Source organism: Pan paniscus, chromosome 1 (genome assembly GCF_029289425.2).
Source record: "Pan paniscus chromosome 1, NHGRI_mPanPan1-v2.0_pri, whole genome shotgun sequence".
Classification (NCBI taxonomy): Eukaryota; Metazoa; Chordata; class Mammalia; order Primates; family Hominidae; genus Pan; species Pan paniscus.
Window position 1 is genome coordinate 80,609,208 of NC_073249.2, and position 27,769 is coordinate 80,636,976.

General features: G+C 39.3%; 2 protein-coding genes across 6 annotated transcripts in view; one reads left to right on the top strand and one right to left on the bottom strand.

Annotated features, from left to right (window-relative positions):
• NME7 (NME/NM23 family member 7) overlaps nucleotides 1–21,888 on the top strand; it is a 229,686-nt gene extending 207,798 nt beyond the window's left edge. For 4 of the 5 annotated variants that reach the window (XM_055111833.2, XM_055111848.2, XM_055111838.2 and 1 more), the window contains 2 exons: nucleotides 5,087–5,208; nucleotides 21,602–21,888. In XM_055111833.2, the coding sequence (XP_054967808.1) occupies nucleotides 5,087–5,208; nucleotides 21,602–21,674 (195 nt within the window). In that variant the 3' untranslated portion in view covers nucleotides 21,675–21,888. The remainder of the gene's footprint in view (nucleotides 1–5,086; nucleotides 5,209–21,601) is intronic. The other variant, XM_003824616.5, reaches the window with a different exon arrangement.
• ATP1B1 (ATPase Na+/K+ transporting subunit beta 1) overlaps nucleotides 21,700–27,769 on the bottom strand; it is a 28,681-nt gene continuing 22,611 nt past the window's right edge. Inside the window, exons 5-6 of the mRNA XM_008978285.5 lie at nucleotides 24,318–24,398; nucleotides 21,700–23,122 (exon numbers count right to left, since the gene is read on the bottom strand). Coding sequence (XP_008976533.1) covers nucleotides 22,859–23,122; nucleotides 24,318–24,398 — 345 coding nt within the window. The 3' untranslated portion in view covers nucleotides 21,700–22,858. The remainder of the gene's footprint in view (nucleotides 23,123–24,317; nucleotides 24,399–27,769) is intronic.

Genomic DNA, 27,769 nt, shown 5'->3' on the forward strand with positions numbered 1-27,769 from the left:
AATTTTAAGTTAACTACCACGTGTTATTTTATTTAAATTTCATTCATTCATTGATATGAATCTGCAGTCATTTCACCAGGTGTTGTTTTGAAGATACACATTTCTGCCCAGCACAGTGGCTCACACCTGTAATCCCAACATTTTCGGAGGCTGAGGTGAGAGAATCACTTGAGCCCAGGAGTTTGAGACCAGCCTGGGCAACATGGCAAGACCCAGTCTCTAAAGAAATACAAAAATTAGCCAGGTGTAGTGGCATGTACCTGTGGTCTCAGCTACTCCAAAGGCTGAGGCAGGAAGATTGCTTGAGCCTGGGAGGTCAAAGTTGCCATGAGCTATGATCATGCCACTGTACTCCAGCTGGATGACAGAGTGAGATTCTGTTTCAAAAAATAAAATGTGATTATCCCTATTTGACTGGGCACAATAGCTCACACCTGTAATTCCAACACTTTGAAAGACCAAGGCAAGAAGATCACTTGAGCCCAGGAGTTCAAGACCAGTCGGGGCAACAGAGGAAGATGTCTCTACAAAAAAAAAAAAAAAAAAAAAAAATTAGCCGAGCATGGTGGCAGGTGTTTAAAGTCTCAGCTAGTCAGGAGGCTGAGGTGGGAGGATCTCTCGAGGCTGGGAGGTTCGAGATTGCAGTGAGCCATGATCACATCACTGTACTCCAGCTTGGGTGACAGAACGAAATTTTGTCTCAAAGAAAAAGAAAAGTAGAGAGTTTAGATGGAAAAGATTAAAAAAAAGTAAAATTAAATTGTAATATAAAATTAAACACCAGCATAAGAGAATGTTACCAGATAGTGTATGATGAAGTGTTAGAAACAGTAAGTATGAGAGTTCAATGGAGAGCAGTATGAGTGTGGCTGAAGGGGGTCAGGAAAATTTCATGAAATAAATTTCATGAATTTAATGAAATGGTATTTGAAGAATAAGGCAGATTTTTATACACACAGAAAAAGAACATGGCAGGCTGGTTTTAGGAGACATTGAGTTCCTCTGGTTGAAGTGGAGGGTTCCTTTGGTAGAGTATGGGAGATAAATTTGGAAATGTAAATTAGAGCTAGATTGTGGAGACTTTGGAAAGCTTTCTGATGGCAGTAATGAACATTATGATAATGGTGATAAAAATAATAACTTTAATTTACTAAGCAATATATACCAGGTACTATGCCAAATTGTTTACCTGCATTACCTAAAAACTCTGTTGAATAGTTTCTATTATCTCCATTTTATATGCTAAGGAGTGAGGCTCCCATAGGTGAAATGACTTGGCCAGGATCACCCCACCAATGAGTGGCAGAGAGCTGAAATTTGAACCCAAGTTTGTCTAAGTCCAAAACCAATGTTTCTATACAGCAAACTAGGTCACCGATGACAAAAGTGTTTCAATTCAAGTGCCAGTTTTTGATTTATTGATAAAACTACAACCAAATAGAAAAAAAAATCACCATGATGGATTACTGATGTTTGCTGTAAATGTGGGATGGGAGTTTCTTGATATGTATGACACACAGTGGCTACTTAGGCTCTAGAAAACTGGAAGCCATCAAAGGTTTTTGAACAGGGCAGTGACTTGATAAAGGTTCCAAAACTTTAACCAAGCAGCAGAGTTTAAGGTGAGTAGATAATAGGAGTAATGGACGCGTATACTCTGATCATCCAGTAACAAGTCTTAAGGACCTGGTAGTCTAAAATAGGACCATTCAGAAATTTTCTTCTCCTTCAAGTGATCTATTTCTACTATCAAGGTGTAATTCTTTGAATAGTATCTATCTCCTCCCCTGACCTCTATGATCCATGAGAACAGTGACCTTGTGTGTTTTGTTCATTCCTCAGTTCTCCAGTGGGTAGGCATTCAATATAGTTTTCTTAAATCCAGTAATAATAAAAGCAATGATGATCATAGAAAGCACTCACTTTGTGCCCAGACTGGGTTAAGTACTTTCAGTACAGCAAATGCATATGGAATCAGACTACCTGGGTTTGAATTCTAGCTCTGCCACTTACTAGCTGTCCAAGCAAGCAGGTTAAACTCTTGTGCCTGAATTGCCTCATCTTTATGGTGGGAATAATGATAGTACTTACCTCAGAGAGCAGCAGCAAGAAATAGATTAGGTGATATAGGTAAATCAATAAGAATAGGAAGTATTCAATTAAATATTGGTTATTATTATTATCTTTTTAAATTATTATCTTTACCATTCTATACTTAACTTGTCCATTAGAAAATAAATATAGTAGAGTCAAAGGAAAAGCTATATATAACTTCTATGGCAGGCCTGTTTCGTGTCAGGCCTGTTAGGCTCTTTTATAAATGATATCCCAGCTAAGTTAAAACTCTAATTTCACTGTCAGAACTTACTTAATTATCTTTTTACCAAATATAAAACCCACACGAATCTGGATTTTTTTTTCATTTCAACTGATTATGGGCTTCAACAAATCTGGTTTCAAATAATGTATTTTTAAAGATAAATTGGAAATTTATCATGGGAGGGCTCCCATGAGGATGCAAGGCAGGCTGAGGAGGCAGGCTTCAGATCAGGTCATGTAGGGGCAATGAACCCGAGGGAGGAGGCAGATGGACAGAGGACTCAGACAGAGGGAGGGGGTCTGCAGAGGGAAAGAGATACTGACCGAGGTCTGGAATGACCATCTCTACCAAGAGGCCCTCTGCCTCCCACAGGGTGTCCAGACACTGGTGCACACATTCTTACCCAAGGGCCTGGGCTGGCACAGCCCTGAAGAAGGTGGCACCCACTCTGGCAGTCAGTGGGTCTGGCCTGGTGGAAGGATCATCACAGGCTTCAGGGGGCTGGACAGCCTGTGGGGACTAGCGGAGGTCATCTCTTCCAGCCTCCTGCCCTCAACCAAGTCCAGCTCTGAGCCCTGGGTCACCGAGGGCCACCCTGGATTCATTGGAATCCCTCCACCACCAGTAGGTCAAGTTCTGTAGAGGTCTGAGGATGGTGGTCAGCTGGGGAGTCAGGAGCGGGTGAAGAGGGTCACAGTTCTACCAAAGCCTTGTCCAGTCACCCTCCATCCCCTCGAGGCCTCTTCCCTGATCTCCCACTCCATCCTGCCACTTCACTCGTTTCATCAGCTGCCCGTGAAGCACCCGGGACTCAGGACTGGTTTTATCTTCCAAGGCCTTGGTGAAGGGCTGGCCCAGGATCTACAGCCACACCTCATACAGCACCAGCTCTGCCTTCCCGCCTAGAGCAATGAGGGTGGAGATGGCATCAGCCTGGGCCCCCTCTCCTGGAAGCCCTGGGGTGGGACTCATACCCAAGCTCTAATGCTCCAATCCAGCAGTCAACCAATGTTAGTCTAAGGGCCCATCCGTTGCTGCCTGTTTTTGTGCAGCCCATGAGCTAAGAATGGCTTTCACATGTTTAAATGGTTGAAAAACATCAAAAGTAGAATAATATTTTGTGACACATGAAAAGTATGTGATATGCAAATTTCGATGTCCATAAATAAAGTTTTACAGGAACATAGCGGGGAAAAGGCTTTTATTCTTTTAGTGTAGCCTTTTATGTTTGAAGAGCAAATTATATTGCCTTGCAAGAAATTCAAAGGTCAGTACCCAGGTGCTAGCCTCTGTACCTATCTGAACTTGCTCCTCTTTTTTTTTTTTTTTTTTTTCCTTTTCCAGCCTCTCTTCTCATCATATAAACCCTCTTGTCTGTCACCTAGCAGTACAATTAAACTCATGGATGATTCCCTTTTGTAGCTGAAGTTTGAGAGGCAAAAGTTAGCTGGTTAATAGAAAGGAAGTGAGAATACATGTTTTTTCTAGACAACCAAAATATCCCTTTGCCTACTGTTTATTAAAAACAAATAAAATCAAAATCTTGTTCCATCACCACTAAGCAATGCTTGTCTCTATTTTGTAGGCCTTTACTATGATGATCTTCAGTAATGTTAATATATTAAGTGAGTTTGGCCAATTCTTGACCTTTTTTCATAATGGAGAAATTAAGGGGTTAGCAAGGGCCCTTGAAATCCAGAGAGATACTAGCAACTATTTGTCCATTAAATGCAACGTATTTACAATACACCTTACCTTTTTTATAACAAGTATACAGATAGACTAGCTTGCCCTTAGACTCTTAAATATATTTTTTCTCAGCTGTCTTATAGAGCACAAAAATATTTGTTATGGGCTTAATATGCACACACACACACATACAGACATACAGAGTAAATTAGAGACAATATATATACATATTGTAAACTAGAGACAGAGTCTCATTCTGTCACCCAGGCTAGAGTACAGTGGTGCAATCATAGCTCAATGCAGCCTTGAATTCCTGTGCTCAGGCAGTCCTCCACTATCAGGCTCCAAGTAGCTGGGACTACAGGCATGCACCACCATGCCCAGCTAATAAAATAAGTATTTTATAATTGAATGGAAGTGATTAAGAATCCTGAAGGGACCCAAAGTCATAAACTAGAAAGATGTTAAAAGACTGGCTCATATCAGAACTGTATAATCCGAATTCAATAAGTCAGTATCACCGTAATCTCCCCTTATCCACAGTTTTGCTTTCCATTGGTCCCAGTTACTCTCAATCAACTGTAGTTCAAAAATATTTAATGGAATATTCCAGAAGTAAGCAATTCGTAAGTTTTAAATTGCACGCCATTCTGAGTAGCATGATGCAATCTCATGCTGTTCTGCTTTGACCCTTCTTCATCACAAGAAGGATGAATACAGTACTTAAGATGTTTTAAGTGAAAGACCACATTCACAACATAACTGTAATTACAGCATATTGTTATAACTGCTCTATTGTATTGTAAGTTACTGTTTTTGATCCCTTAACTGTGCATAATTTATAAATTCAACTTTATCATAGGTATGTTTGTGTAAGAAAAAACATAGTATATGTAGGGTTTGGTACTATATGTGGTTTCAGGTATCCACTGGGGGTTTGGGATGTATCCCCTAGGGATAAGGGGGAAATACTGTAATAACCAAATATAATCCTCTAGCAGTAGAGAGAAATGTGTAACTAAAATATTAACTTCTCTTAGTTAAATATTATTTATTTTTTTTATTATTATTTTTGAGATGGAGTCTCACTCTGTCACCCAGGCTGGAGTGCAGTGGCAGGATCTTGGCTCACTGCAACCTCCGCCTCCCAGGTTCAAGCAAATCTCCTGCCTTGGCCTCCCGAGTAGCTGGGACTACAGGTATGCACCACCACACCCGGCTATTGTTTGTGTTTTTGGTAGAGACAGGGTTTCACCATGTTAGCCAGGCTGGTCTCAAACTCCTGACCTCAGGTCATCCACCCACCTCGGCCTCCCAAAGTAGGATTACAGGCGTCAGCCACTGCGCCCTGCAAGTTAAATATTACTTAAAACTAACAAATAGATATGCTCACTAGTGCTCTTATTTCTAGTAATCTTGAAGTTGAAAGAACTTCCAGAAGAGCATTGGTATAGAATATATTGTGTGTATGGGCATCTTGTGAAAGAGAAAACTGAGAAAAGATGCCAAGGACAATACATGTATGGGTACATGGCTTTGATCCACATATCAAGTAAGGGAGACAAAGTGCCCTTTTTAACCTGTGACTTTTGTGTCTACTCACCTAAGACAGCTGGTATTGTGTTCACATTACCAACCACCAACACTGTCCAGTCCCTTCATTTTCCTGGCTCTGGAAGACTGAGGAGAAAGATGAAACCAATCCACTCATTGTGCTTTGCTCTCTGCAGTTTGACCCTGAACTCTTGACTTTGGTCTGCTCCCTGCCTCATTTTTCAGTCAGTGACTAAGCAGTTTTTGAGTTAATAAGTAACTCTTAGGTGACTGATTAAAAATTCTAGGAGGTGACTTAGAAAGGAGTCTAAAACATGGTTGCCCTAATCGAATTCATCCTGTTTTTCATTTATAAAATATTACAGCTACTCCCACTTTGGCTTTAGGGTGAAAATTGTTAAACCTACTACTGTTCTTTGTCCTTTAGAAAGTTATGGGCTTTCCTGTTTTAAGAGGAAACAGAAGACTAGTCTAACAGGAAAATATTAGGCTCAATGTTTTCAAGAGCACATGTACTGAGGTTTTGCAGGTCATGGAAAGCTTTTAAAGAAATGAGTCTGGGCGCAGTGGTTCACACCTGTAATCCTAGCACTTGGGGAGGCCAAGGCAGGTCGATCACTTGAGGTCAGGAGTTTGAGACCAGTCTGGCCAACGTGGCAAAATCTTGGCTCTACAAAAAATACAAAAATTAGCCAGGTGTGGTAATGTGCACCTGTAGTCCCAGTTACTCAGGAGGCTGAGGTAGGAGAATCGCTTAAACCCAGGAGGCGGAGGTTGCAGTGAGCAGAGATCAAAGCACTGCACTCCAGCCTGGGCAACAGAGCAAGACTCCGTCTCAAAAAAATAATAAAATAAAATAAACTTGAAAGAAATTTTCTTTCAAGAAATTGAAATTATTTCTTTCAAGAAATAATATTGTATGAGCAATTTTCTGTGAGATAATTGTGAAAGAAGTTATAACAATCGCTATATCCTTCTCACCTTTAATCTGAATGTTAATTTAGCCACAAAGATAGCAATAAGACAACATCTTGAAAGTATCTTATCCACAGCAAAGTCACACTTTCTTAAGCATAGATGAAATCCAAACTACTATAGTCGTTACTTTTAAATCTCATATTGGGCAAATGCTTACTTGATATAGTTAGGAATTTGATACAGTCATGCTCTTGATGAAGTTTAAAAGATAGCTCTGCTATTAAATTTATTTGCATTAACTCTTTCTTATCATTGCTTATTGATTTTTTATTTTTATGTATATGGTAGGAATATTAACTAGCTTGTAGGGAGTCCTGGCCATATGCCAAGCATTGGTCTAAGTGTTTTATATGCATTAATTGACGACTTCATTTACAGATGAGTAACTGAAACATAGAAGAGTTAAGCAACTTCCCCAGAGCCACACAGCTAGAACATAACAGAGCACAGACTTGAACCCAGGCAATCTGGGTCCAGAATTTATACTCTCTAACCTCACTGCCTTTCTGTGTGATCTTAAATGTAACAAGTATTATTTCTTTGGAGTTCATGATAGGATGGGGAATGAGACTAGAAAAACTAAGCATGAGGGAAGATATAATAGGAAATAGAGTCAGAATATTTGGCCTCCCTCAAAAGTAATTAGAATGATTAGATATTTACTTAGGTTTTATCCTTATTAACTGATATTTTTATTCACAAACTTGTCCAATTCAGTTTTAGATTAAAAATATAAAGTTATTTATTCCTTAAAAAATTCTTAACTATCAGGCTGCTGTATTGTCAGCAGCAAGAGGCCTTTGAGTTCTTGAGGGGGATGAGAGAAGGTCGCGTGCCCCTGGAATTCCAAAGGATTATTCTGATCTCACTGTGATTTCACTGTGCTTACCCATGAGAGGGGCATAGTCAGTATTTGTTGAATGACCAAGTACATAATTCTCATCTCCCATTCTAATAATAATGTGTCATATGAGGAACAAAATCACAAGTACTTTCTCCTCTTTGTCCCCACTGTCCTTATACATACTTCTGTTAACATACTTGGTGTATTGTTAAATAATTATTTGTTTCTGTGTAGTTCACCCCTTAGTGTGAACTCCTTGAGGGCAGGGGCCATGTCTTACCTTTGTATCCCAAGAACCTAGCCTCTGTTTATCAGTAACTTAGTTGATTATTGACAAATGGCTGTGGAAGGAAGGGAAGGAGTAAGGCAGACCTAGAGCTGATATCCTTGTGTATTTATTTTACATTTATTAAAAGGTCATTGGGTTTAATCATTTGAGGCTTTTGAAATATATTCAAAGATGATATTTCTTGGATTTGATATGACTCCTCTGATTTAACCCCTGGGAAGAGGTCACTGGGATTTAAAGAGTATGTATGTTATAGTCTGTCCCTTAGGTATACCACCTGATTTTATTGCAAAATTATGTCATACTCCAAAGGGCTTTGGCTGTACTTTTGGTGAGTTTATCTGTAATTATTGATAAATACATTCATTTTTGCTTAATTTATACAGAATGCCTGTGTGAATCACCCCAAATCACTGTAGCATTTAAATTTCCATCTCATGGTATAGCTATGGACTAGGAAGTCTGCCTTGGAAATTAGGGCTTATTCTTTGAAAAACCACAGATGTATTTATTATTTGAGACAAATGTGTAGTATGGGATCTTTTCTCCCTCCGATAATATTAAATGCTGTGTTCTCACTTGTAAGTGGGAGCCAAACAATGGTTACACATGGACATACACAGGGAAATAATAGACACTGGGGACTCTAAAAGCGGGGAGAGTGAGAAGAGGATGAAGACTGAAAAATTGCCTATTGAGTACAATCTTCACTATTATGGTTACAGGTATGCTAGAAGCCCAAACCTCACCATCACACAATATATCTATGTAACAGACCTACACATGTACCCTCTGAATCAATAAAAATAATATGAAATGCTGTATCTCTCCACTTTTTACTTTCTTCTTCAGGCCCACTATACTCTCATATTATACCACATTTAGCTCACATCTCTTGTGGTATGCACTGTGCACTCACAATTGTGCTGGATGCTGTTTTTGTTTCTAGGGGTTATAACAATTCGATTTTCCTCCATAATTCTATTTCTTGTTTTTAAATTCGGGTCAACATACATTGTGAATGCCATCTTTGTTGTAAGCACACCCTTATTTACTGCTTTTACTGACCTTGTCATCTTACAGAATAGTCTACTCTATCAGTGAGTGATGTCTCCCATTCTGTCATTACCACTATGGTCTGAGCAAGAGTAGGGGCTGGAATGAGGCTACAGTGAGGCTACCTATGGATTCTCAGTGGGTAGTTTTAAAAACTGTGCCTCCATGGAAGCTTCTGATAATGCTTCTGTCCTCACCTCCACCCCGCCTCCCACTGTGCTTCTATAACTGGCCTTATGACAACAAATGAATCTGGCATAAGAGAGAAGAGCGCCAGAGTAAGTGAAACAGAATTGTGTGAATTAGCCACCTCGTTGGATTCTACCCAATCACACTGTGAAAGTCCATTATGCATTATGCTTATATTCCATTGTGTAATGAATGGTAATTCTTCTAATGATAAATACTGGTCCCCTTTGGTACCAACCTTAGAGTTAGAAATAGCTTAATCTGTTGAGTAAATGAATAAAAACCGCAAGTTTAAAACAGCAAAAATAATTTCTTTGCTTGGAATATCAGTGTACATATCTTTCCGTGCAAAGTTCTCCACTTTTCTCATTACCCATTAACTTGTTGGTTACTCTACAATCTCCATCTGAGAGCTAAAATCTGCTGCTTACTATTCACAAGGCAGAGAGAATTATAAAACGTTATACAATAGTAGCACACAGCATAGCTTTGAATCTTTCCATAAAGTCATCATAATGGTACATTTTCTGAGTATTGCCTTCAGTTTGTTTTAATAAAGAATTCATTGTTCTAGTGTTTACATGATGATTTTCTGTAACAGAAACTGATACTGACATTGATACCTTAGGCTAATGCAATTTTTAGTCATTTTACTGGGGTAAAAATAACTTCGTTGTATAATAAACAAATTGCTGAAGCAATCCTCCTGCTTCAGCTTCCAGTAATTGGGATGGCAGGTGCACGCCACAGTGCCTGGCTTCTTCTCCCATTGATAATTTTGGTCCTTCTCAGGTTAACATACATTTATTGAAGGCCTGTTTGTGCCATTCACTGTTCTAGGCACTACGGCTAAATAAGACACACTCCTCATTCTCAAAGAATTTAACATTCTCCGGGAAAAATTATTATCGAAATTGACATCAGAAAGTAAATGCTAGGAGATTGATCCTTCCTGGGTTTCATGAAAGCCCCTATCAGGAAGTAAATGCTAGGAGGTTGATCCTTATTGGGTTTCAGCACAAGAATCAGATGAGCCTCCTGTTAGATATGAAATCTGCTCCAAGTATTGGAGGATATGTTAAAAAAACAAAACATAGAATAGTATTCCAGGCTGAAGAAATAGTGTGTATGTTGTATAATATATTCTCTTGTAATGGCCTTTGTGGATAATTACACATTGCAAGTATTCAATTTTATTTGCTAGTATTCCAGTTTGTCTTCTCATTTGAGGGATATTATGTATCCATTCTCTTAGCTCTTTACCTTGGTTTTTTGTTTTTGTCTTTGTTTCCCGAGATGGAGTCTCACTATGTTGCTCAGGCTACAGTGTAGTAGCTACTCACAGGAGCAATCCCTAATTCCATGTAGGGAAACTACATGGAATTTGATATAGCATAGTTTAAAAAGACATTAGAGAATTGCAGATGAGCATGGAAAGGTAGCTAAGGCTCAAGTCATATAATTATTTTATGCCAAATTTAGGAGTTTGAAATTTATTCATAGGGTTAGTCCATGGACTGACTGGCTGAAATTGTTTGCAAAATGTTGTGGATGTATTCATTCTGGGGGGGAAATGGTCCGTAGCTTATTAGATCTCAAAGTTGTCCACAATAAGAAAAAATTGTTGAGAATATTTGCAGTGAAAAGTTTAAGTAAATGCCCATACTGTTCACTAATTAGAGTGAAGTAAGGCATAACCATATCCATGTTTCATATTATAAGAAATGTGATGTACAGAGCTGTCAGTGCAATGAATGGAAGTTGCCAGGAAGACTTCTGTAGCCAAAACTAAACTGTAAATTCATTCATTGAACATTTCACTGAACTTTTCCTATACACCAGAAACTGGTAAGCACTGAGGAGACAGTAATGAACAAGAGCTCCTATTCAGACACACATTCCATTCAGGGCTCATAGTCTAATGAGGAAGGCAGACATTAATCAGATAATCACAAAAAGAAATGGACAAGTATAAACTCTGATTATTGCTGTGTAGTAAAAGACAGGATGAGTTGTAATCGGGGAACCTGGTGTAGATGGGGGATTAAGAAAGGTTTTCTTTAGCAAATGGCATTTGAACTGAGGCCTGAAATGAGTGTCAGCTGAGGAAGAAGGTAGATGACTCCAGGCCGAGAAAATAGCACTTGCTAAAGCCCTTATGCGGGGAATTGGTTGGTGTGTTTTAGAAAAGGAAAGAAGAAATATAAAATGCAAAAAAAAAAAAAAAAGCCTGAGATGACACTGGAGAAATAGAGATTGGGCCATGCAGGGCTTTGTGGGCTATTTTAAGAATATGGATCTTTATCCTCAAAACATCAGGAGGCAACCCTTGAGGGGAATGGGCATTGACATAATCAGGTTTATAGTTTTTAAGAGGTCTCTCCAGTTACCATGTGGAAAATGGACTGAAGGGGATCAGGTTGGGATAGATTTGTTAAATAATAGTGTAGCAACTGAAAATACATTGATACCATGTACTTTAATTTATGAGTTGTTATAAATTCATAAAATGTGTCTAGGCATTAGTTTCTCCACGTGGAAAATGATGAGGCTGAACTTGTAATTCTCAAAGCTTGGACTCCCCCACAAATGAGCTGAATAATTGATCCTCTGAGACCTGGAGGCAGCAGCTCCAATCCTTAACCACTTCCTGTGCCGGCTCCAGGATGCCATGCGAGAATGAGCATTTTCTAGGTGCACCATGAGGTGACAAAGATTGAGAGGCCCTCCTCTAAACCCCTTTCCTGCACTAACATTCCATGATTCTAGGTTTTGAGGAAATCAAATTCTAATCCGACACCTTGGTTTTACCATTGAGGAAAGTGTTGCCCAAAGAAGGAAAATGGCTCACCTAAAATTGCATGGCTTAGTGTATAGAACATTACTCTCCTAACTAGTAATCCTGGGTTTTTCTAGTTTGCCATACTGTCTCTGTATCCTTTGTAAGCAGTATAATGAATTATTATAATTATCAAATTGCAGTTGCTTCTTTTTCTTTCCTCTATTTATGAACAGAAGTACAGTTTATTCTTTTTTGATTACCAGTTAAGAATGTATTGCTGTAAGTCATCAAGCATCGTTTTACTAAAACTTGAAGACTAGAAATGGAGAAATTAATTCCTAGGAAAACAACACATCTTATCTTATTCTGGCTTAGCTGAAAATATTGCAAGACTAGCATTTCTATTTCAAAATCAGTCCAAAGGCTGTGAGCATACAGAAGTGATGAATAGAAAGATAAGTTAGCTGAGCTCTTAATGACTTTTACTTGATTTGAACTTGAGTTCAAAGGTAAATCAAAAGTTTAAAGTTGAACTTGAATCTTACTATGCCATATAGGCTTTCCTTAGCCTTCTCGAAAATCTAAAGTATAAGGGAGGTCCAGGAGTATAGTGATTCTGGGCACAGACTCTGGAGTCAGGTGGTCTGAGTTCAAATCCCCAGCTTCTCCTCCTACCAACTTCATGACTTAGGAAGAATTACCTTTCTCAGACTCATTTTATCTACTTGAAGAGTAGAAATAATGACATTTCACAGTAAAAATTAAATGAAGCAATATATGAAGTAATTTTCTCTTAAATCTTAAATTACCTCAGCATATGCTTTCACAATTTCTTTCCAATTTTAAGTGACAAAGTCCATCCCGGCTATTCACTTCATTATCTCATGAATTCTGATTATGTATTCTCTCAGCTTTTATCCAATCTAAGAGCTTTTTTACTTTTCGCATCTGTCCTTATTAAAAAAAAGGCATTCCATCTTCTAAAAAATTTTTATTTCTATTTTCTAACTCTATTATTTTTGTCTTGGAGCTTTTCTAACTGAAATGTGTATGAAGTATAGCAATAGGAACTTCCCAATAAATAAAATATTCTGTGGTTTGTTTTTCTTGTAAAGAGTACTGTAATTCCTTGGGTTTAATTGACAACATCCTTTATGAGGACACTCAGCATCTCAGCATTGATGGCCTCCTAGACAGCAGTCTTGGCCCAAGTATTCAGGGAATGACGAGGACATACTCCAAGATCCCTTTCCCGAATCACTGTTTATTGTTTATAAAACTCATCTTGTAAGAATGCTTTATTTCCTTATCAATACCCAAGGTAATCCTGTTGAAGTTTACTCTGCTTTTCTGCCCATATTCCCCACTTCATCTTTTGAGGCCTACCTGTCTCCTTGGCACATTATCCATGTTAAGTGCCTCCAAGGTACTGTGGATACTAGTAAATGCCAAATTAAGTGAGGGGTTTTATTCTTTCCCCAGATCACATATAATGATATCATATGGGCTTGGTTTGGGCTCTGATTTCTGAGGCACCTACTTTGACTAACTATCTAGGACAGTAGTTTTCTTTTTTTTTTCTTCATCCAGAAACTTTATTGTAAATCATTTGTCAACAAGATCTGCATTTCTAATTTCAGTTTGTCATTCCTCTGAGGCACAGAGAAAGGAAAAGATGAGATTAGGGTTAATGTTTATTGAGCACGATGTATAAAGGATCTTATTTAGTCCTTATAAACAATACTAGGGCAGTGGCTTTCAACCCCAGTGGACATCAGAAGTGTCTGTGAAGCTCTTTGAAAATGTGGACGTCTAGGACCTACCCAAGACCTAATGAATCAGACTCTCCAGGGTGGGGGTGTAAGCATCTACTTTTTGGTTCTTTAAAGATCCATAGGGTGACTGTGATGTACAACCAAGTTGAAAATCACCAATCTTGAGAACTGGTCATTATATCTACAATTTCTTTTATTTGAATTTTTTTTTTTTTTTTTTTTTTTTTTTTTTTTTTTTTTTTTTTTTTTTTTAAGGATAGACTGTTCCCTGTCAAAATCTTTTCTTCTCTGGGAGCCACAAAATGAATTTCTAAGAGGAAGTGTCAAGGTCACCTGAGTTTTTCCCCTCTGCTTGCTTGGCATTCATAACTGAGAAAACCCATCCCTGAAGCTTTACTGTAGCTGATTTGTAGCAGAGCCCATCCTGGGCTACTAGTTTCAGAGTGGGAACATGGGGCCATGTGTCCTTTTTAAAAAAGTATTATTTGTATAATGTGCTACAACTTTATAAATCCACCCAGAAACTTACATGCCCACTAAATCCAATGAGGTAGGTTTTATTATCTTCAATTTTTAGATTAGGAGACAGGCTCAGAGAGTCTAAATGATTTGCCTAAGAGCACTAGGAAATAGTGGCTAGAATAAAACTCAATTCTTCCAACTCCAAATCTAGTACTCTTTCTGTTCTTTCTACTGATTAATATTTTTATCATTCCATTTTGAAATAATTTCAGACTTATAGAAAAGTTTAAAAAAATACTTTCCACAAGCCCTTTACCTATATTTGCCAAATGTTAACATTTTACCATGTTAATCATCCTTTCTTCTGTCTTTCTGTACATATGAATTTAATTATTTGTAATATTTAACAGTATATTATAGATATAATTCCCCTTTATCTCTCAATACTTCAGTGTATATTTCCTAAAAACACTGATATTATCTGCAGTCACCACAGAAATGATTGCGAATCAAGAAGTTAACATTCATACAATACTATTATCAAGGTACAGACCTTCATTTTTTACCCACAAATGTCTTCTGTGGCAAAAGAAAAAAAATAGTTTCTGGTTCAGGATCCAATCAGGGATCACATATTGCATTTGGTTCTCACGTCTGTTTACTATCCTAGTTTTCAAAGTTTTCTTAGTCTGCCTCTGCTGTTCATGACTTGAATAATTATGTATGCTATCATCTGATAAGCTGGAATTGACAGTTCTGGCTGTCAGCACTTGATGGAGTTATTCAGAGATACTTGGGTTCAGTGACATACAGCAGGATGGGCCATAACATTAGGAGAATATTTGGAAACCAATAATAGTGATATTTATTATGCAGTATTTATGCTGGACACTATTTTAAATGTCTTCCATATAATTCCTCATTTAAACTTCACAACAAACCTACATAGTAGGTATTGTTACATTATAGATGTGGAATCTGAGGAACAAAGAAGTTAAGTAACTTGCTCAAGGTTACCTGGCCAGGAGATGGCAGGGCTAGGAGTCAAATTCCAACAGCCAGGCTACATCCCTAGTGTGAGCTCTGAACCAGCACAGGCTGAACCAGAGACATTTAACAGAGTGATATGTCTTTAGGCAAATTATTAGCTCAAAAAACTTGAGTCTCATGAACTGAAAATGGGACTAATAATACCAACGTCATAAAGGTGGTTGTAAGGATTACACACAATAATCTGTTAAAGCATTTGGTATGTAGCAAGAACTTCATTTTTTAAGAGTAAAATTTAAAATATAAATATGGAAAAATTGACCGATAAGCATATCTGAAGAAGATACTGTTATGACTAAGAAGATACTGTTATGACTAAGAAGTTACTGTTATGACTAAGTTCACACTGAGATGAGAAAACTCTCAGAGAATACCTTTTTAATCATTACAGGTAGGGAGGAGAAGGGAACAGAAGCAACAAACATCTGTTCATATTTGGAGAGACTGGGGAGATACCAGTTACAACCAAAACCATCTTCGAGGCAAAAGGGGCTAGATAATGATGAGTCATGAAACACAATTTTACGATGAATTTATGGAAAGTTGTAGCCTTTAGTTATATTAGCAAAGAAGGTAAATATTTTCCATAAAGAGAAAAGTCAGCACTACTCTACTCTGGGCTGAGATATAATTACCTTCCAGCTTTTAAAAGGGAATTTTCTCCTTAGTGGGTGGCAGTCAGAGGAATCAGGAGGTTTTTATCTTTTGAGTTTTTAATTTCATATATACATATCTACATATATTTTAGAGACTGGGTCTTGCTCTGTCACCCAGGCTGGAGTGCACTGGCATGATCTTAGCTCACTACATCCTCGACTTCCCAGGCTCAAGTGATCCCCTCACCTCAGCCTCCCAAGCAGCTGGGACTACAGGTGTGCACCACCACACCCAGCTAATTTTTTTTGTTGTTAATTTTTTTGTAGAGACAGAGTCTTTCTATGTTGCCCAGGCTAGTTTCGAACTCCTGGGCTCAAGTGATCCTCCTGCCTTGGCCTCCCAAAATGCTGGGATTACAGGTGTGAGCCACTGCACCTGGCCTTGAGGTTTTTAAAAGAGAACTTTGAAGACATTGGGTTTCCAGAATTAGAAAAATGTATAGTCATTTTAATGTGACATTTTCATTTAGTCTTTTTTTTAATTTTTATTTATTTATTTTTTTTGAGAAGGAGTCTCGCTCTGTTACCCAGGCTGGAGTGCAGTGGCACAATCTCAGCTCACTGCAACCTCCACCCCCAGGGTTCAAGCAATTCTCCTGCCTCAGCCTCCCTAGTAGCTGGGATGACAAGCATGCAGTACCATGCCCAGCTAATTTTTGTATTTTTAGTAGAAACGAGGTTTTGCCATGTTGGCCAGGCTGGTCTCAAACTCCTGACCTCAGGTGATCCACCCGCCTAGGTCTCCCAAAGTGCTGGGATTACAGGCATGAGCCACTGCACCCCGCTCATTTAGTCTTAAAACATTTCAAATATGTCAACAAAACCTACAGAGAAGATAAGCATATCTGAAGAAGATACTGTTATGACTAAGTTCAACCTAATTTTTTAATTAGACCATAAATAGATTTGTGGGGGGTACATCTGCAGCCCAAGGGCTTTTGGGGCTCTGTAGCTACAACAATAGGCAAGGATGGATTTTTCATCTCCTTTCTGTCAAGGTTTGAATGTTTCCTCTGAGTCTTTCCACCCAGAGAACCCTAGACTTCTTTCAGTTACCACTCCTTTCCTCACTGTTGTCCACTTCTGAGCCCCATATTTTGGGAGCTGAAAAGTCAGTAGTGCCTTGGAGAGGGAAGACAAAAAGGGAGAGGGAGCCCAGCAAAGGTTCATTCAAGGCTCACATGTGCATCCCCTACTGGTAGCTGCCTCTTGCCATCCCCACAGCATAAGCCCTCCCCTCCTCACCCCTGCCCAAGGCTGCAGAGCGCCATCCCAGGGCCTCTGTTCCATGCCCGCTGAGTCTGCCAGCTCACACCTTCCATAATCTGCCTCACCCTGCACCTTCCCCAACCCGCCCAACTCTCAACCATCGATCTGTTCATTGCTTATTTTAAAAGCAGCCTTTTCAACCACATTTTTCATTCAGTCATTAAGACAACCATGCTAAAGCAACCCTACAGTAGACGCCCTTGGCTTTAAGCAGAACTGGTGCAGAATAAAAATGTCAGGCCTTTTTTTCAAAATTCATTAAGAATTTCAAGACAGCAGCAGCAGAGCATTAAACCAAACACAAGGCTCTTCTAGGCATGTGGCCCCGTGCACAGACTGCAGGCCCATGCAGCCAGCCTTGGCTGTAAGGGGCCCAAGTGAGTTGAAAGTTGGTCATCTACTAAATACACCGATATATTTAAAACTCAGTATCATATTATTGGAACACTAACAAAATTGCACTTCAATCAAACTGACTAGATTTTATCCAAAAATCTAGTGTAGTGACACAGGCACACATATTTTAATTTGGTGCTGGAATTCCACAACTGTGCGATAGATTCTCTAAGTGTTCAAGCACATCTGTACTCTTATTTAAAAGAAAATATAACTCCATAGGCATTTCTGATACTCAACCAACATTAAAAACCATTGGAAAATAGATGCCTGCATTCCACCTCTAAAGTGTCTGATACACTAATGAAAGAATAACAAGCTTCACAAAGCTATTGGGAAGGAAATGAGATTTATATGTGAAATTAGACTATGCACTATAAAGTAGTAAATAAATGTAAGCTATTGTTCTTATTTAAATTTAATGGTGATAAAGACAGAACGAGCCTTCAACTTAATCTTATAGGTAGTCAAGTATCATTATCCGTTGGATATGTTGAATATGTTAAATGAATGGCAGAAGAAGGAGGGGAAGGAAGTGGTATCGATGAGAATACTTTAGACCATGTAAGACGTTTAGAAGTACAAAAGTAAACATTTCATGAGGACCTAGTGTGTTTGGACACTCCCCTGTGACCCCCTACCTCTACCCCACCCCAACATTTCATTGTCAGTGCTGGGTACATAGTAGGTGGCTCAGGAGAAATTTGCAAATGAAAGAAAAGAAAGGCCTGCTCTAGGCAAAGGTTTCAAAGGTTTATGGTAGGCATGGACTTCTCCATCTATTATGTTTCATTTTCTGCAGTATAACCTGAGTTGTATTATACTATTATACTATTCTCTTGCTGTCTAGAGGCTCCAAAGCAGACTCATCAGAACCTCCCCAAGGCCTAATCTTTACCTGCTGGTTATTTCAGAACCCCTGCTCCTTATCAAAAGGAAAGGATCGTATGTCCTATTCCTGCAGGACTGTTCCATACTCCTTGAAGCACTCCAAAAGACAGACCAAGTAATGACTATATCAGGCACTGTGGCTGGCTGTTTTAAATTAACCTGTGTCACCTCCTGCCTGGTCTGTATAGGGTCAACACTAAGGGGGAATATATGTGTCTCCTTGGAAAAGATAGCCCTAGAGGCCGCCTATGATTTTATGAAATCCAAGTTTTTTAAAGGCTTTGTGATAAAGCTAGCTACAGATAGTATGCTTTATTACAATATGGGCATTCTCTTAGGGTCTAGGATGCCTTTGTGACTAAATGAAAGAGCTGAATTCTGTAGTCAATAAGAGTCAACACCTTAGTAAGATACTTAATCCCTCAGAAAGGACTGATGCTGAAAGTCCCTCGGAGAAAAATAGAGAATTAAAGCATGAACCAAGACACCCGCCTTGTTTCACCCCTTTGTTTCACATGACTAGGATATGGGTGCTCATTGGAACCATCAGTTGGAAGAATAACAGGGTTATCTATTTCTTGATCATCTTTCTCAGTGTAGAGCCCAGGGGACTACAGATAACATGTCTGGTTAACAGTAGCCCCCTCTTAAAGAAAAAAGGAGAAAGTCATGTTTTCTCAGTTGAATTTGAAACCAAGATCACTTTATTCACTCAATTAAAACTGCTATTGTCTGTTCCTTGTATAGTTTCCCTCTGTATTCATAAGGTCCCTTAGTCCTAGATTTTCAAGGTAATGTTATTTGGTTCTTCTCTGTGAGCCAAATATACACAGATATCAAAGTGTTACTAATCCTTTAAGAAGCCAGGAGTTTAAGCTATTACTGAGCTTTGAAAGGTTCTCATAACGGAACTTTTGTTTCTGATCACTGATAATGTTTTAAATTTGGAGTTGGAGCAGTTCCCTCTGGTATTAAGTGCAGCTGGAGCAGACAGGGCATGCTATTGTTCTAAAGTAGATAGGTTCTGGGTAATGCCGTTTTTGGTTGTTTTTTTTGTTTTTGTTTTTCAAGACAGGGTCTCACTCTGTTGCCCAGGCTTACCGAAGCCTTGAAGCCTTGAACCTCCTGGACCCAAGCTGTCCTACCACCTCAGACGTCCAAGTAGCTGAGATCACAGGCGTGTACCACCATGCTCGGCTATTTTTTTTTTTTTTTTTTTTTGTAGAGACGGGGGGGTCTCCTTATGTTGCCTAGGCTGATCTTGAACTCCTGGGCTCAAGTGATCCTCCAGCCTCAGACTCTTAAAGTGTTAGGATTACAGGCATGAGCCACTGTGCCTGGCCTAAAATGCTATACTGTCAAGCAGAGTCCTAAATTTTAGCCAACCATTTATCACTTCCATGCTTTTTATCATATTTACCACCTGAAATTTTACTATTTTTCTTTAAATCCATTCAGTGCTATACTTGAACAAATTTATTTTACTGCTATAAATGGAAAACTACTTGTTTTAAACTATTCTTAATTGAAGGTAATAAAATACAATGAAAACCAGTTTAAAAATCCTAGCTAGGTAACATCTTATGGCAAAGCTTCTGACACCAAGGCCTGTCCCTCTTTATCTGCAAGGGAAATTAACCAGGGTTGAGGACATACTAACTCGGTATTTCAGTTTTCCTTCCGAGAATATGAAGGGTTGAAAAGAGAATCCTTTTTCTCTCTTCAGTATTTCATTCCAAGTAGTCAGCCTATCTTTGAAAAACTCAGTCCCTTTATATTGGGTAAGGAATTAAGTATTTGACAGGACTTGTGTGAAAACCCATTTCTTGAATGTAAGAACACCCCAAGGGAGATAGATGGCACTGTCCCTACACCCATGAAATATGTCATCTACTGAGGGTCAGAATAAACTGATTAAAAAGAAATAATAAATGTATTGAAGAGTCTGAGAAATATGCAAATGGTTAACACTAGAATATGAGCAGCAGAGGAAAAAAGATGGAGTTTTGTCTGTTTTGTTCACTGATAGATCTCTCACTAGCTGTTAGAAGAATGCTTGGCATATGGTAGGTATCTGTTGAGTCTAAGAACACAAACCACATTCCCCAGTCTCCTAGTGGTGATATAACACTAAAGATCAGGAGTGGGAAATAGGTTGGCACAATCTGGAGAAATTAAGAGAAGCAAGATTTGGAGAGAATCTTGGAGAAAGTTAGACACACACAATGGCTTAGAACAGAAAGTACACAATACATACGAAAACAGGTTAAGTCTCACCAAGGTCGTGACCTTATAGCAGCCTTAAAAATGCAAAATACCCTCCAGTTTGAATGAATGCTCCCCTTTCCTAAAGCCCCATTCCCTTATTCACAAGCATCACAAATTTAAATATCACATACACCTTACAAAATGAGCTGACGTTTCTGCAAGACAAACTTCTATTTCCATAAATGTGGGTTACTTTGAGAAACTCAGTTTCATGTAGGCATGTTAGTTTGAGGATTTTTCTGTGTCATTTCAACTACTGAAGTCTCCTAAAGACTTCAACTATTAAAGTTAAGCAGTTGTGCCATTTTTCATCGTTCCCTTGCTATTTTTTTGTTAAGTGGAGTCATTGTTCCTCTGGTACTAATTTCGCATCACACAATTTGTTGCTCTAGAAATAGCAAAACGAGAAATAGATTAGTGTGATTATAAATATGAAGCAGTAGGTGGGAACTGAAGCTGTTTCTGGCATTTCTCACCAAAACGGCTATGGCCTCCAGGTCTGTCTCTCTGTAAGAGGGCAGCACCCCTGAAGACACAGTGCCACGTCAAGGATGTGTGTGAGCTCCTCTGCCTGCACAGGCTTTGCAAAAGGTTTCCGTTTCAGAAATACAGTGCCCTGATTTTAGTGTGGGCATTTCCCATGTTAGTTAAGTGTTACTAAATCTTTAATAATTATAGCTGGAAAATGTTTTTTGGAAAGCTGATTTTTATCTTCTTTCACACTAAGGCTAATTTTTAAATACAGCTAAATAAGGACTTAGGCCAATCCCTGAACCAAAAAGCAAGGTATGAACCTTAATTTACTGAACCACAAACCTAACCTCATTTTTTAAAAACTGAAGTGCTAACAACTTTTTTTTTTTTTTTAACACATATGTCTAGTGAAGCAATAGCAGGAACCAACACTTCATGTTTTCTAAAACTGAGTGAAGTAGCAGTAGCACTGCAAGATGATATTTTTTAAATGGAACTTCAAACTGGAGCTTCATCGATTCTCTGCCTCTGATTAACTTTTAGTGTCTTTGGGAAGGGGTATGCCAGTGTCTGAAGTCCTGACCAACCTCTTGGACTCTGTTAAGTGGAAAAGACCAAAATTTGTCTGAACTAAGAAATTATGTGTTTCTCCGTTTCAGGTTCAATACTTCTTCAAGATCTTGGATAATTAGTGGTGTGGAAAGTAAAGAAGTCACAGGTTGGGACATTTAGACAAGAGTGAATCACACACGAGGAATGTGTTCATTCTTTTATTGTCCATTGTTTTAACCTGACTGAATACAAGATCAACAAGAGCACTGTACTCCTGGCAATTATTACATATGTTAGAACATGGATTTTGCACTGTAGACAACATTTAACACCAGTCTATGGGGTACTGCATTGCTTTTTATAAAGTTCAAAATAAAGATTTATTTTCAAACAAGTGACTTTGGTTTATTTCATACATTACACTTTTTCTTGCAGAAAAAAATAAAATTGTACAACTGCATAAATATAAAATTCTTCCACCATGAAAATGGTTAAAACATTCATAAAGACACAGCACCAGCATGTGATGCCTCCAGAAAGGAAAAAAGGAAAGTAAAAGAAAATGTATAAAGCAAATTAATTAGCCCTGTCACTAGCCAAAGTGATGGGCAGATCCAGATCTCAGACACAGCTTTAGAACATACCGGAGGACAAGGCAAGAGATGTCAAGACAGCATTCAATACAAGCATAACACAACCCATCACCTTTTTGTGTTTTTCTGTAGTGTCACTTAAAATTTAAAGGGCAGTTCCCCCATGACAAACCCCCACCCCAGCCCCCAGGAAAAAAATAAAAATAAAGACCTAACACCACAGGAAAAGACTATGGAGTATGTTAAAAATGCTCATCGATGGGCCATTACCTTTGAAAGAGCCAAAAAAAAAAAAAAAAAAAAAAAAGTACCATGCCAGTTTTATTCCCGTTGAATATTTACACCTCAGACAGCAAACCTTGCTCACATAAAGTAGAAAACAGATACGATAAAACATGGCTTGAAAAATGACCAGAGTATGCACCTGTAGTACTGTACACTAAATAAAATACACAAGGCAGCAATACTTAGGGGCCAGAAACACTGCTTACTACAAGTCAGTTATGGAATCATAATTTACAGTAAAAATGGGCACGTCCCAAGGCTCAATTTTTCTTTTTCTTTTGTCATTTACAGTAGAATAAATATTTTGTTGCTATTGCTACACTTTAATTTACATTCTAACCTATTAAATGCAGAAAGCTAGTGTAAAGCATATAGATTAAGTGTAGGTCCCATACGTATGACAGTTTGTTCAAGACTAGTAGGTTTTTGTTTTTGTATCTTTTTTTAACTTATTAAATGGCTAGTGGGAAAGATTTGTGCTTGTGATCAGCTCTTAACTTCAATTTTTACATCAAAACGTCCCTGAAAACGGTCTTTCTCACTGTACCCAATGTTCTCACCGTACGCCTTACACTCTATGCGAATTTCAGTGTCCATGGTAAGATTGGTGAACTGTACGGCCAGCAGGGGTTGCAGGTATTTGGGCTGCAGGAGTTTGCCATAGTAGGGATAATACTGCAGAGGAAAACCAGGGGAGTTGCCCAGTCCAAAATACTCCACATTTCCAATTTTATCCTTATCTTCATCTCGCTGAAATCCAGAATGAAATGAAATTTTAATGGCTCACATCATGCATCACTATGTGTACTCAAAAACAAGACTCAATCTACACAGTAGTTTGCAAACTACTGAGAGAGGAAAGAACATCTACTCAGTCTATTCCACTGCAGCCTTGAGAAATGGTCATAAGAAGAGACTATTCTCAATGTGCAAATGGATGGGGAAGCTGAGTCAAATGCCAAATAAGCATTCTTCAAGGCTCCTAGAAACAAGGCCAACATTGAAAGGCAGAAACACCTTGCTGTTGGCCCAGTAAATGATCTTTCTAGTGATATTATCTCCAAAGTTTACTACTTGCTTCTCATTTTCTTGTTGAGAAACCAATCTCCATTTCCTTTCTTGGTGCTAGCACTGTCTGGGAACTCCCTTTCTTTGTTCTGCCTTTCTCTCTAAACTGTCCATTAGTTTTTGGATCCAAAGGAAACATGCACTAATGGTTACCTTAGTCTTTCAATTTTTTTTTTTTTTGAGATAGACAGTCTCGCTCTGTCCCCAGGCTGGAGTGCAATGGCGTGATCTCAGCTCACTGCAACCTCCGCCTCCCGGGTTCAAGCGATTCTCCTGCCTCAGGTCCTCGAATAGCTGGGATTACAGGCGCGCGCCGCCACGCCCAGCTAATTTTTGTATGTGTAGTAGAGACAGGGTTTCACCATGGTGGCCAGGCTGGTCTCAAACTCCTGACCTCATTATCTGCCCATCTCGGCCTCCCAAAGTGCTAGGATTACAGGCGTGAGCCACTGCACCAGGCGATATTTCAATATTTTTAAAAGAGAAGCCCAAACCACAAATTTTTATGTGACATTAATTTTTTTTAATGTTGGCCCCAAATTTTTAATACATGCTGTGGGCCAGAAAGAAGTACTTCTGTGGGCTAATTCACCTCTCAGTTCTGATAAGCAAATATCCCAATGTATTAAATTCAGATATTTGAGTTTCTTATGCCAATGGAGAAACCGACATCAGTCTTATTCTGATTACATCTTTGTTCTTTTAAAAAGTTTTACCTAGTATAGCTACAATTCATCTCACTGAGACTTATACTTGAAAGCAATGTTTCTTATTTCTTCTATTAAAATTTTACCTGTCACTTAAACAGTCTTCTTCATTCTCCCCTCTTCCTCTGCCTACCCTTCCACCACCCCAGTAACCCTAAATTTGTCTTTACCTTGCCAGTGCACTGAACGGGAAGGACATTTGGGTTATACTTCATCACTGGGTAAGTCTCCAAGGACTCATTCTTGGGAGGCTAAAAATAAAACCCATTATGATCAGTAGATTGTAAATGATTTCTTAAGTTTCTGAAAAATAAAACTACTCCGTAGTCCAAACAAAGTACACACTGGTCACAGTAAGTCAACCAAAATAACAAAAGACATCAGGACAGCAGAATGAATGACTCCCCTAACCAATTTAAGGTCATGTTTGTGATTTCGTTGAAATGAAAATAAGTGCCCAAGTTTATAACGACTACAATTAAGCTGTGATGCAAACCAGTACTAAATGGAACTTTTAATAGTAGCCCATTATAAGCTTTGCTTAAAGACACTGAAAACTAAGTCAACCCAAAATATAATGCTCGTTATTTGCTAAGATTAGATTACATGAGAAAGATGATTGACATTTCTGTTTTTGTAAAGCGTGGGCTTTCCTCCTGAGTCATGAATAAATAATGTCATCCTTTTCCCTCAAGCATGACTTCAAGTAGGCTTTCCTTTTTTGTTGTTTTAATCTCCAGTCGGGGAGACTGCCATTTAAGGAGCGTTTCTTTGCAATTTTCTTAGGAAAGTCCAATATGTAAAAAAGGTAGAGGTGTCACTGCCCTAAGAGGAAGGGTGGTCTTGAAGGGGTGAATCCACTGAAGGGACCCAGAGGACAGTCTGAAAATTACTGCTGTCATGAAATATCCAGAGCCGCCTCTTCTACACCCATGGCTCAAATCTATCTCAGAAGTGTGATGAACATACATCGCTGGAAGACAGTCACTTGCTTACTCAGATCAGCACAGCAAGTGAGTCTTGATGTGAGATGTAACACATACATAGTCTAATCAAAGTCAGATAAAATATTAGTTCCACATCAGGAAGGAACTACTATTTTGGTACTACTCTGTTTTGGATGCAAGAAAATGATCGTCTAGATTTGACTCTTTGGGACGTTTCTGCCAGCAATGTATTTGTCTTTAAAAATATGTAGAGAAAATGCTCACTAAGAAGTTGCCAGAATCTATCCTCCAATGGTGAGGATAGCGAGATGCTGGGATACTCTGATCTCTGACAAAAATAACTCCAGAATAGTTGGAGATTTGGGTGGAGGTGATGAATTAGGCAGTGGCAATGGATAACCAAGTAGAGACCAAAGAAAAAAGAAAAGACTGAAAAGAAAGAGTAGCTGAATTTATCACCGAACCAAGTAACTCTAAAGATGTGGGAAGAAATCAATCACAATAGACTAGACTGCCTCTGTGGGGTCCAAATGTCATTCAGTGTCTACGATGAGTAATGTCAAAAGTAAGGTACTCAGAAAGTATGGGATGAGTCTTCTCTTGGCCATGCCACAACAATTTCTTTTGCTGCTAAATAGCTGATTGATCTCAGTGAAGTATTCCCTAGCAATATGAATATCAAATACATTTTGGCATAATGGTTCTCACCGTTTTTCTTCCATTATATCCTGTCTATGTGGAAAGAAGCTTAAAATCCTTTTGAGAAGTACATTAATTTCTGCCAGCAATCCATCAAACTAGCCAGCCAGGCAACCATCCATCCCCACCTACTCATTTTTGCCTCTGATGGCAATAAAGGAACTTTGATGCATCCTTCAGTTAACAAAACTTTTTATCTCTATGTTGATTTTCTTTTGAAAATATTATTCATGGGTAACAAGCATTGTAGAAATAAATTAATAGCATTCAATAGAAAATTAATGAACAAAAGTGCCAGATTTCAGAAATGAAATGAGTTTGTTCACATAACTCAATATACTGCAGTCAATTTCTATCAAAATTAGAAACAACACTCATAATGCCAACGCTCATATACGGGTGATTAGGGGGAAACCTGCCAGAAGAAGCCAGGCTTAAGGGGAAAGGACAGCATTAATTCATGATCTGGAGGAGAGGATGAAATGACCAGCTTTACAAAAGCAGACAACGACGATAGATTTTCCATTCTTATGGAGAATATAATCTCACCAAATGGTGAGCAATGGCAATTTGCTCATTTTTCAGTGATCCAGAGTAATGTTTATCCATTATAAGTTGCAGTAATACAAAAAGCCAACAGCATGGCTAGCAAAGTTCAGCCTAGATGACGTTAAACTTCTACTTTCGCAATAAAATTCAGAAAAAATATTTTTTCAGATTATCAATTTTTTTGAAATGTTCTTGTGGCTTCCAGAGGACCAAAACCGGACTATACATGCAGGTGGGTTAAAAAAATTTTTTGCAATCCATTCTTTATGAAGTAAAAAATAAAAAAAACTTTTTTTTTTTCTCTAACCACTAGACCACCAGGGAAAAAATATATTTTTCCATTTTTACTTTTTTAAAGAGTTTATGTTATAGAAACTGTTAGCTGGATACTGAGCAGGAGTATTAAGAAAAGGGCCACAGACTCACTTCAGAATGCAGCTTTGCCTCTCAGAATTCCTTTAACTTTAGAAAATGAGATTAATGTCCTAACTACAAGAATTGCAGGTTGGATATAGAAGTTTTTGGGTGGCCTGCAAAGCTGAAAACATTTGTCACCTAACCCTTGATATAAAAAGTTTGTCACTGAGCCTTAAATCTGCCAAGATTGCTCTGAGTGTGAGTCTTATCATCTGTAGAGAAAAAGTTCCTCTCCCCTCTCCCCTCCCCCCTCCCCCCTCTCCCCTCTTTCCACGGTCTCCCTCTGATGCCGAGCCGAAGCTGGACGGTACTGCTGCCATCTCAGCTCACTGCAACTTCCCTGCCCGATTCTCCTGCCTCAGCCTGCCGAGTGCCTGCGATTGCAGGCGCGCGCCACCACGCCTGACTGGTTTTCGTATTTTTTTGGTGGAGACGGGGTTTCGATGTGTCGGCTGGGCTGGTCTCCAGCTCCTAACCGCGAGTGATCCGCCAGCCTCGGCCTCCCGAGGTGCCGGGATTGCAGACGGAGTCTCGTTAACTCAGTGCTCAATGGCACCCAGGCTGGAGTGCAGTGGTGTGATCTCGGCTCGCTACAACCACCTCCCAGCCGCCTGCCTTGGCCTCCCTAAGTGCCGAGATTGCAGCCTCTGCCTGGCAGCCACCCCGTCTGGGAAGTGAGGAGCGTCTCCGCCTGACCGCCCATCGTCTGGGATGTGAGGAGCCCCTCTGCCTGGCTGCCCAGTCTGGAAAGTGAGGAGCGTCTCTGCCCGGCCGCCATCCCATCTAGGAAGTGAGGAGCGCCTCTTCCCGGCCGCCATCACATCTGGGAAGTGAGGAGCGTCTCTGCCCGGCCGCCCATCGTCTGAGATGTGGGGAGCACCTCTGCCCTGCCGCCCCATCCGGGATGTGAGGAGCGTCTCTGCCCGGCCGCCCTGTCTGAGAAGTGAGGAGACCCTCTGCCTGACAACCGCCCCGTCTGAGAAGTGAGGAGCCCCTCCGCCCGGCAGCCA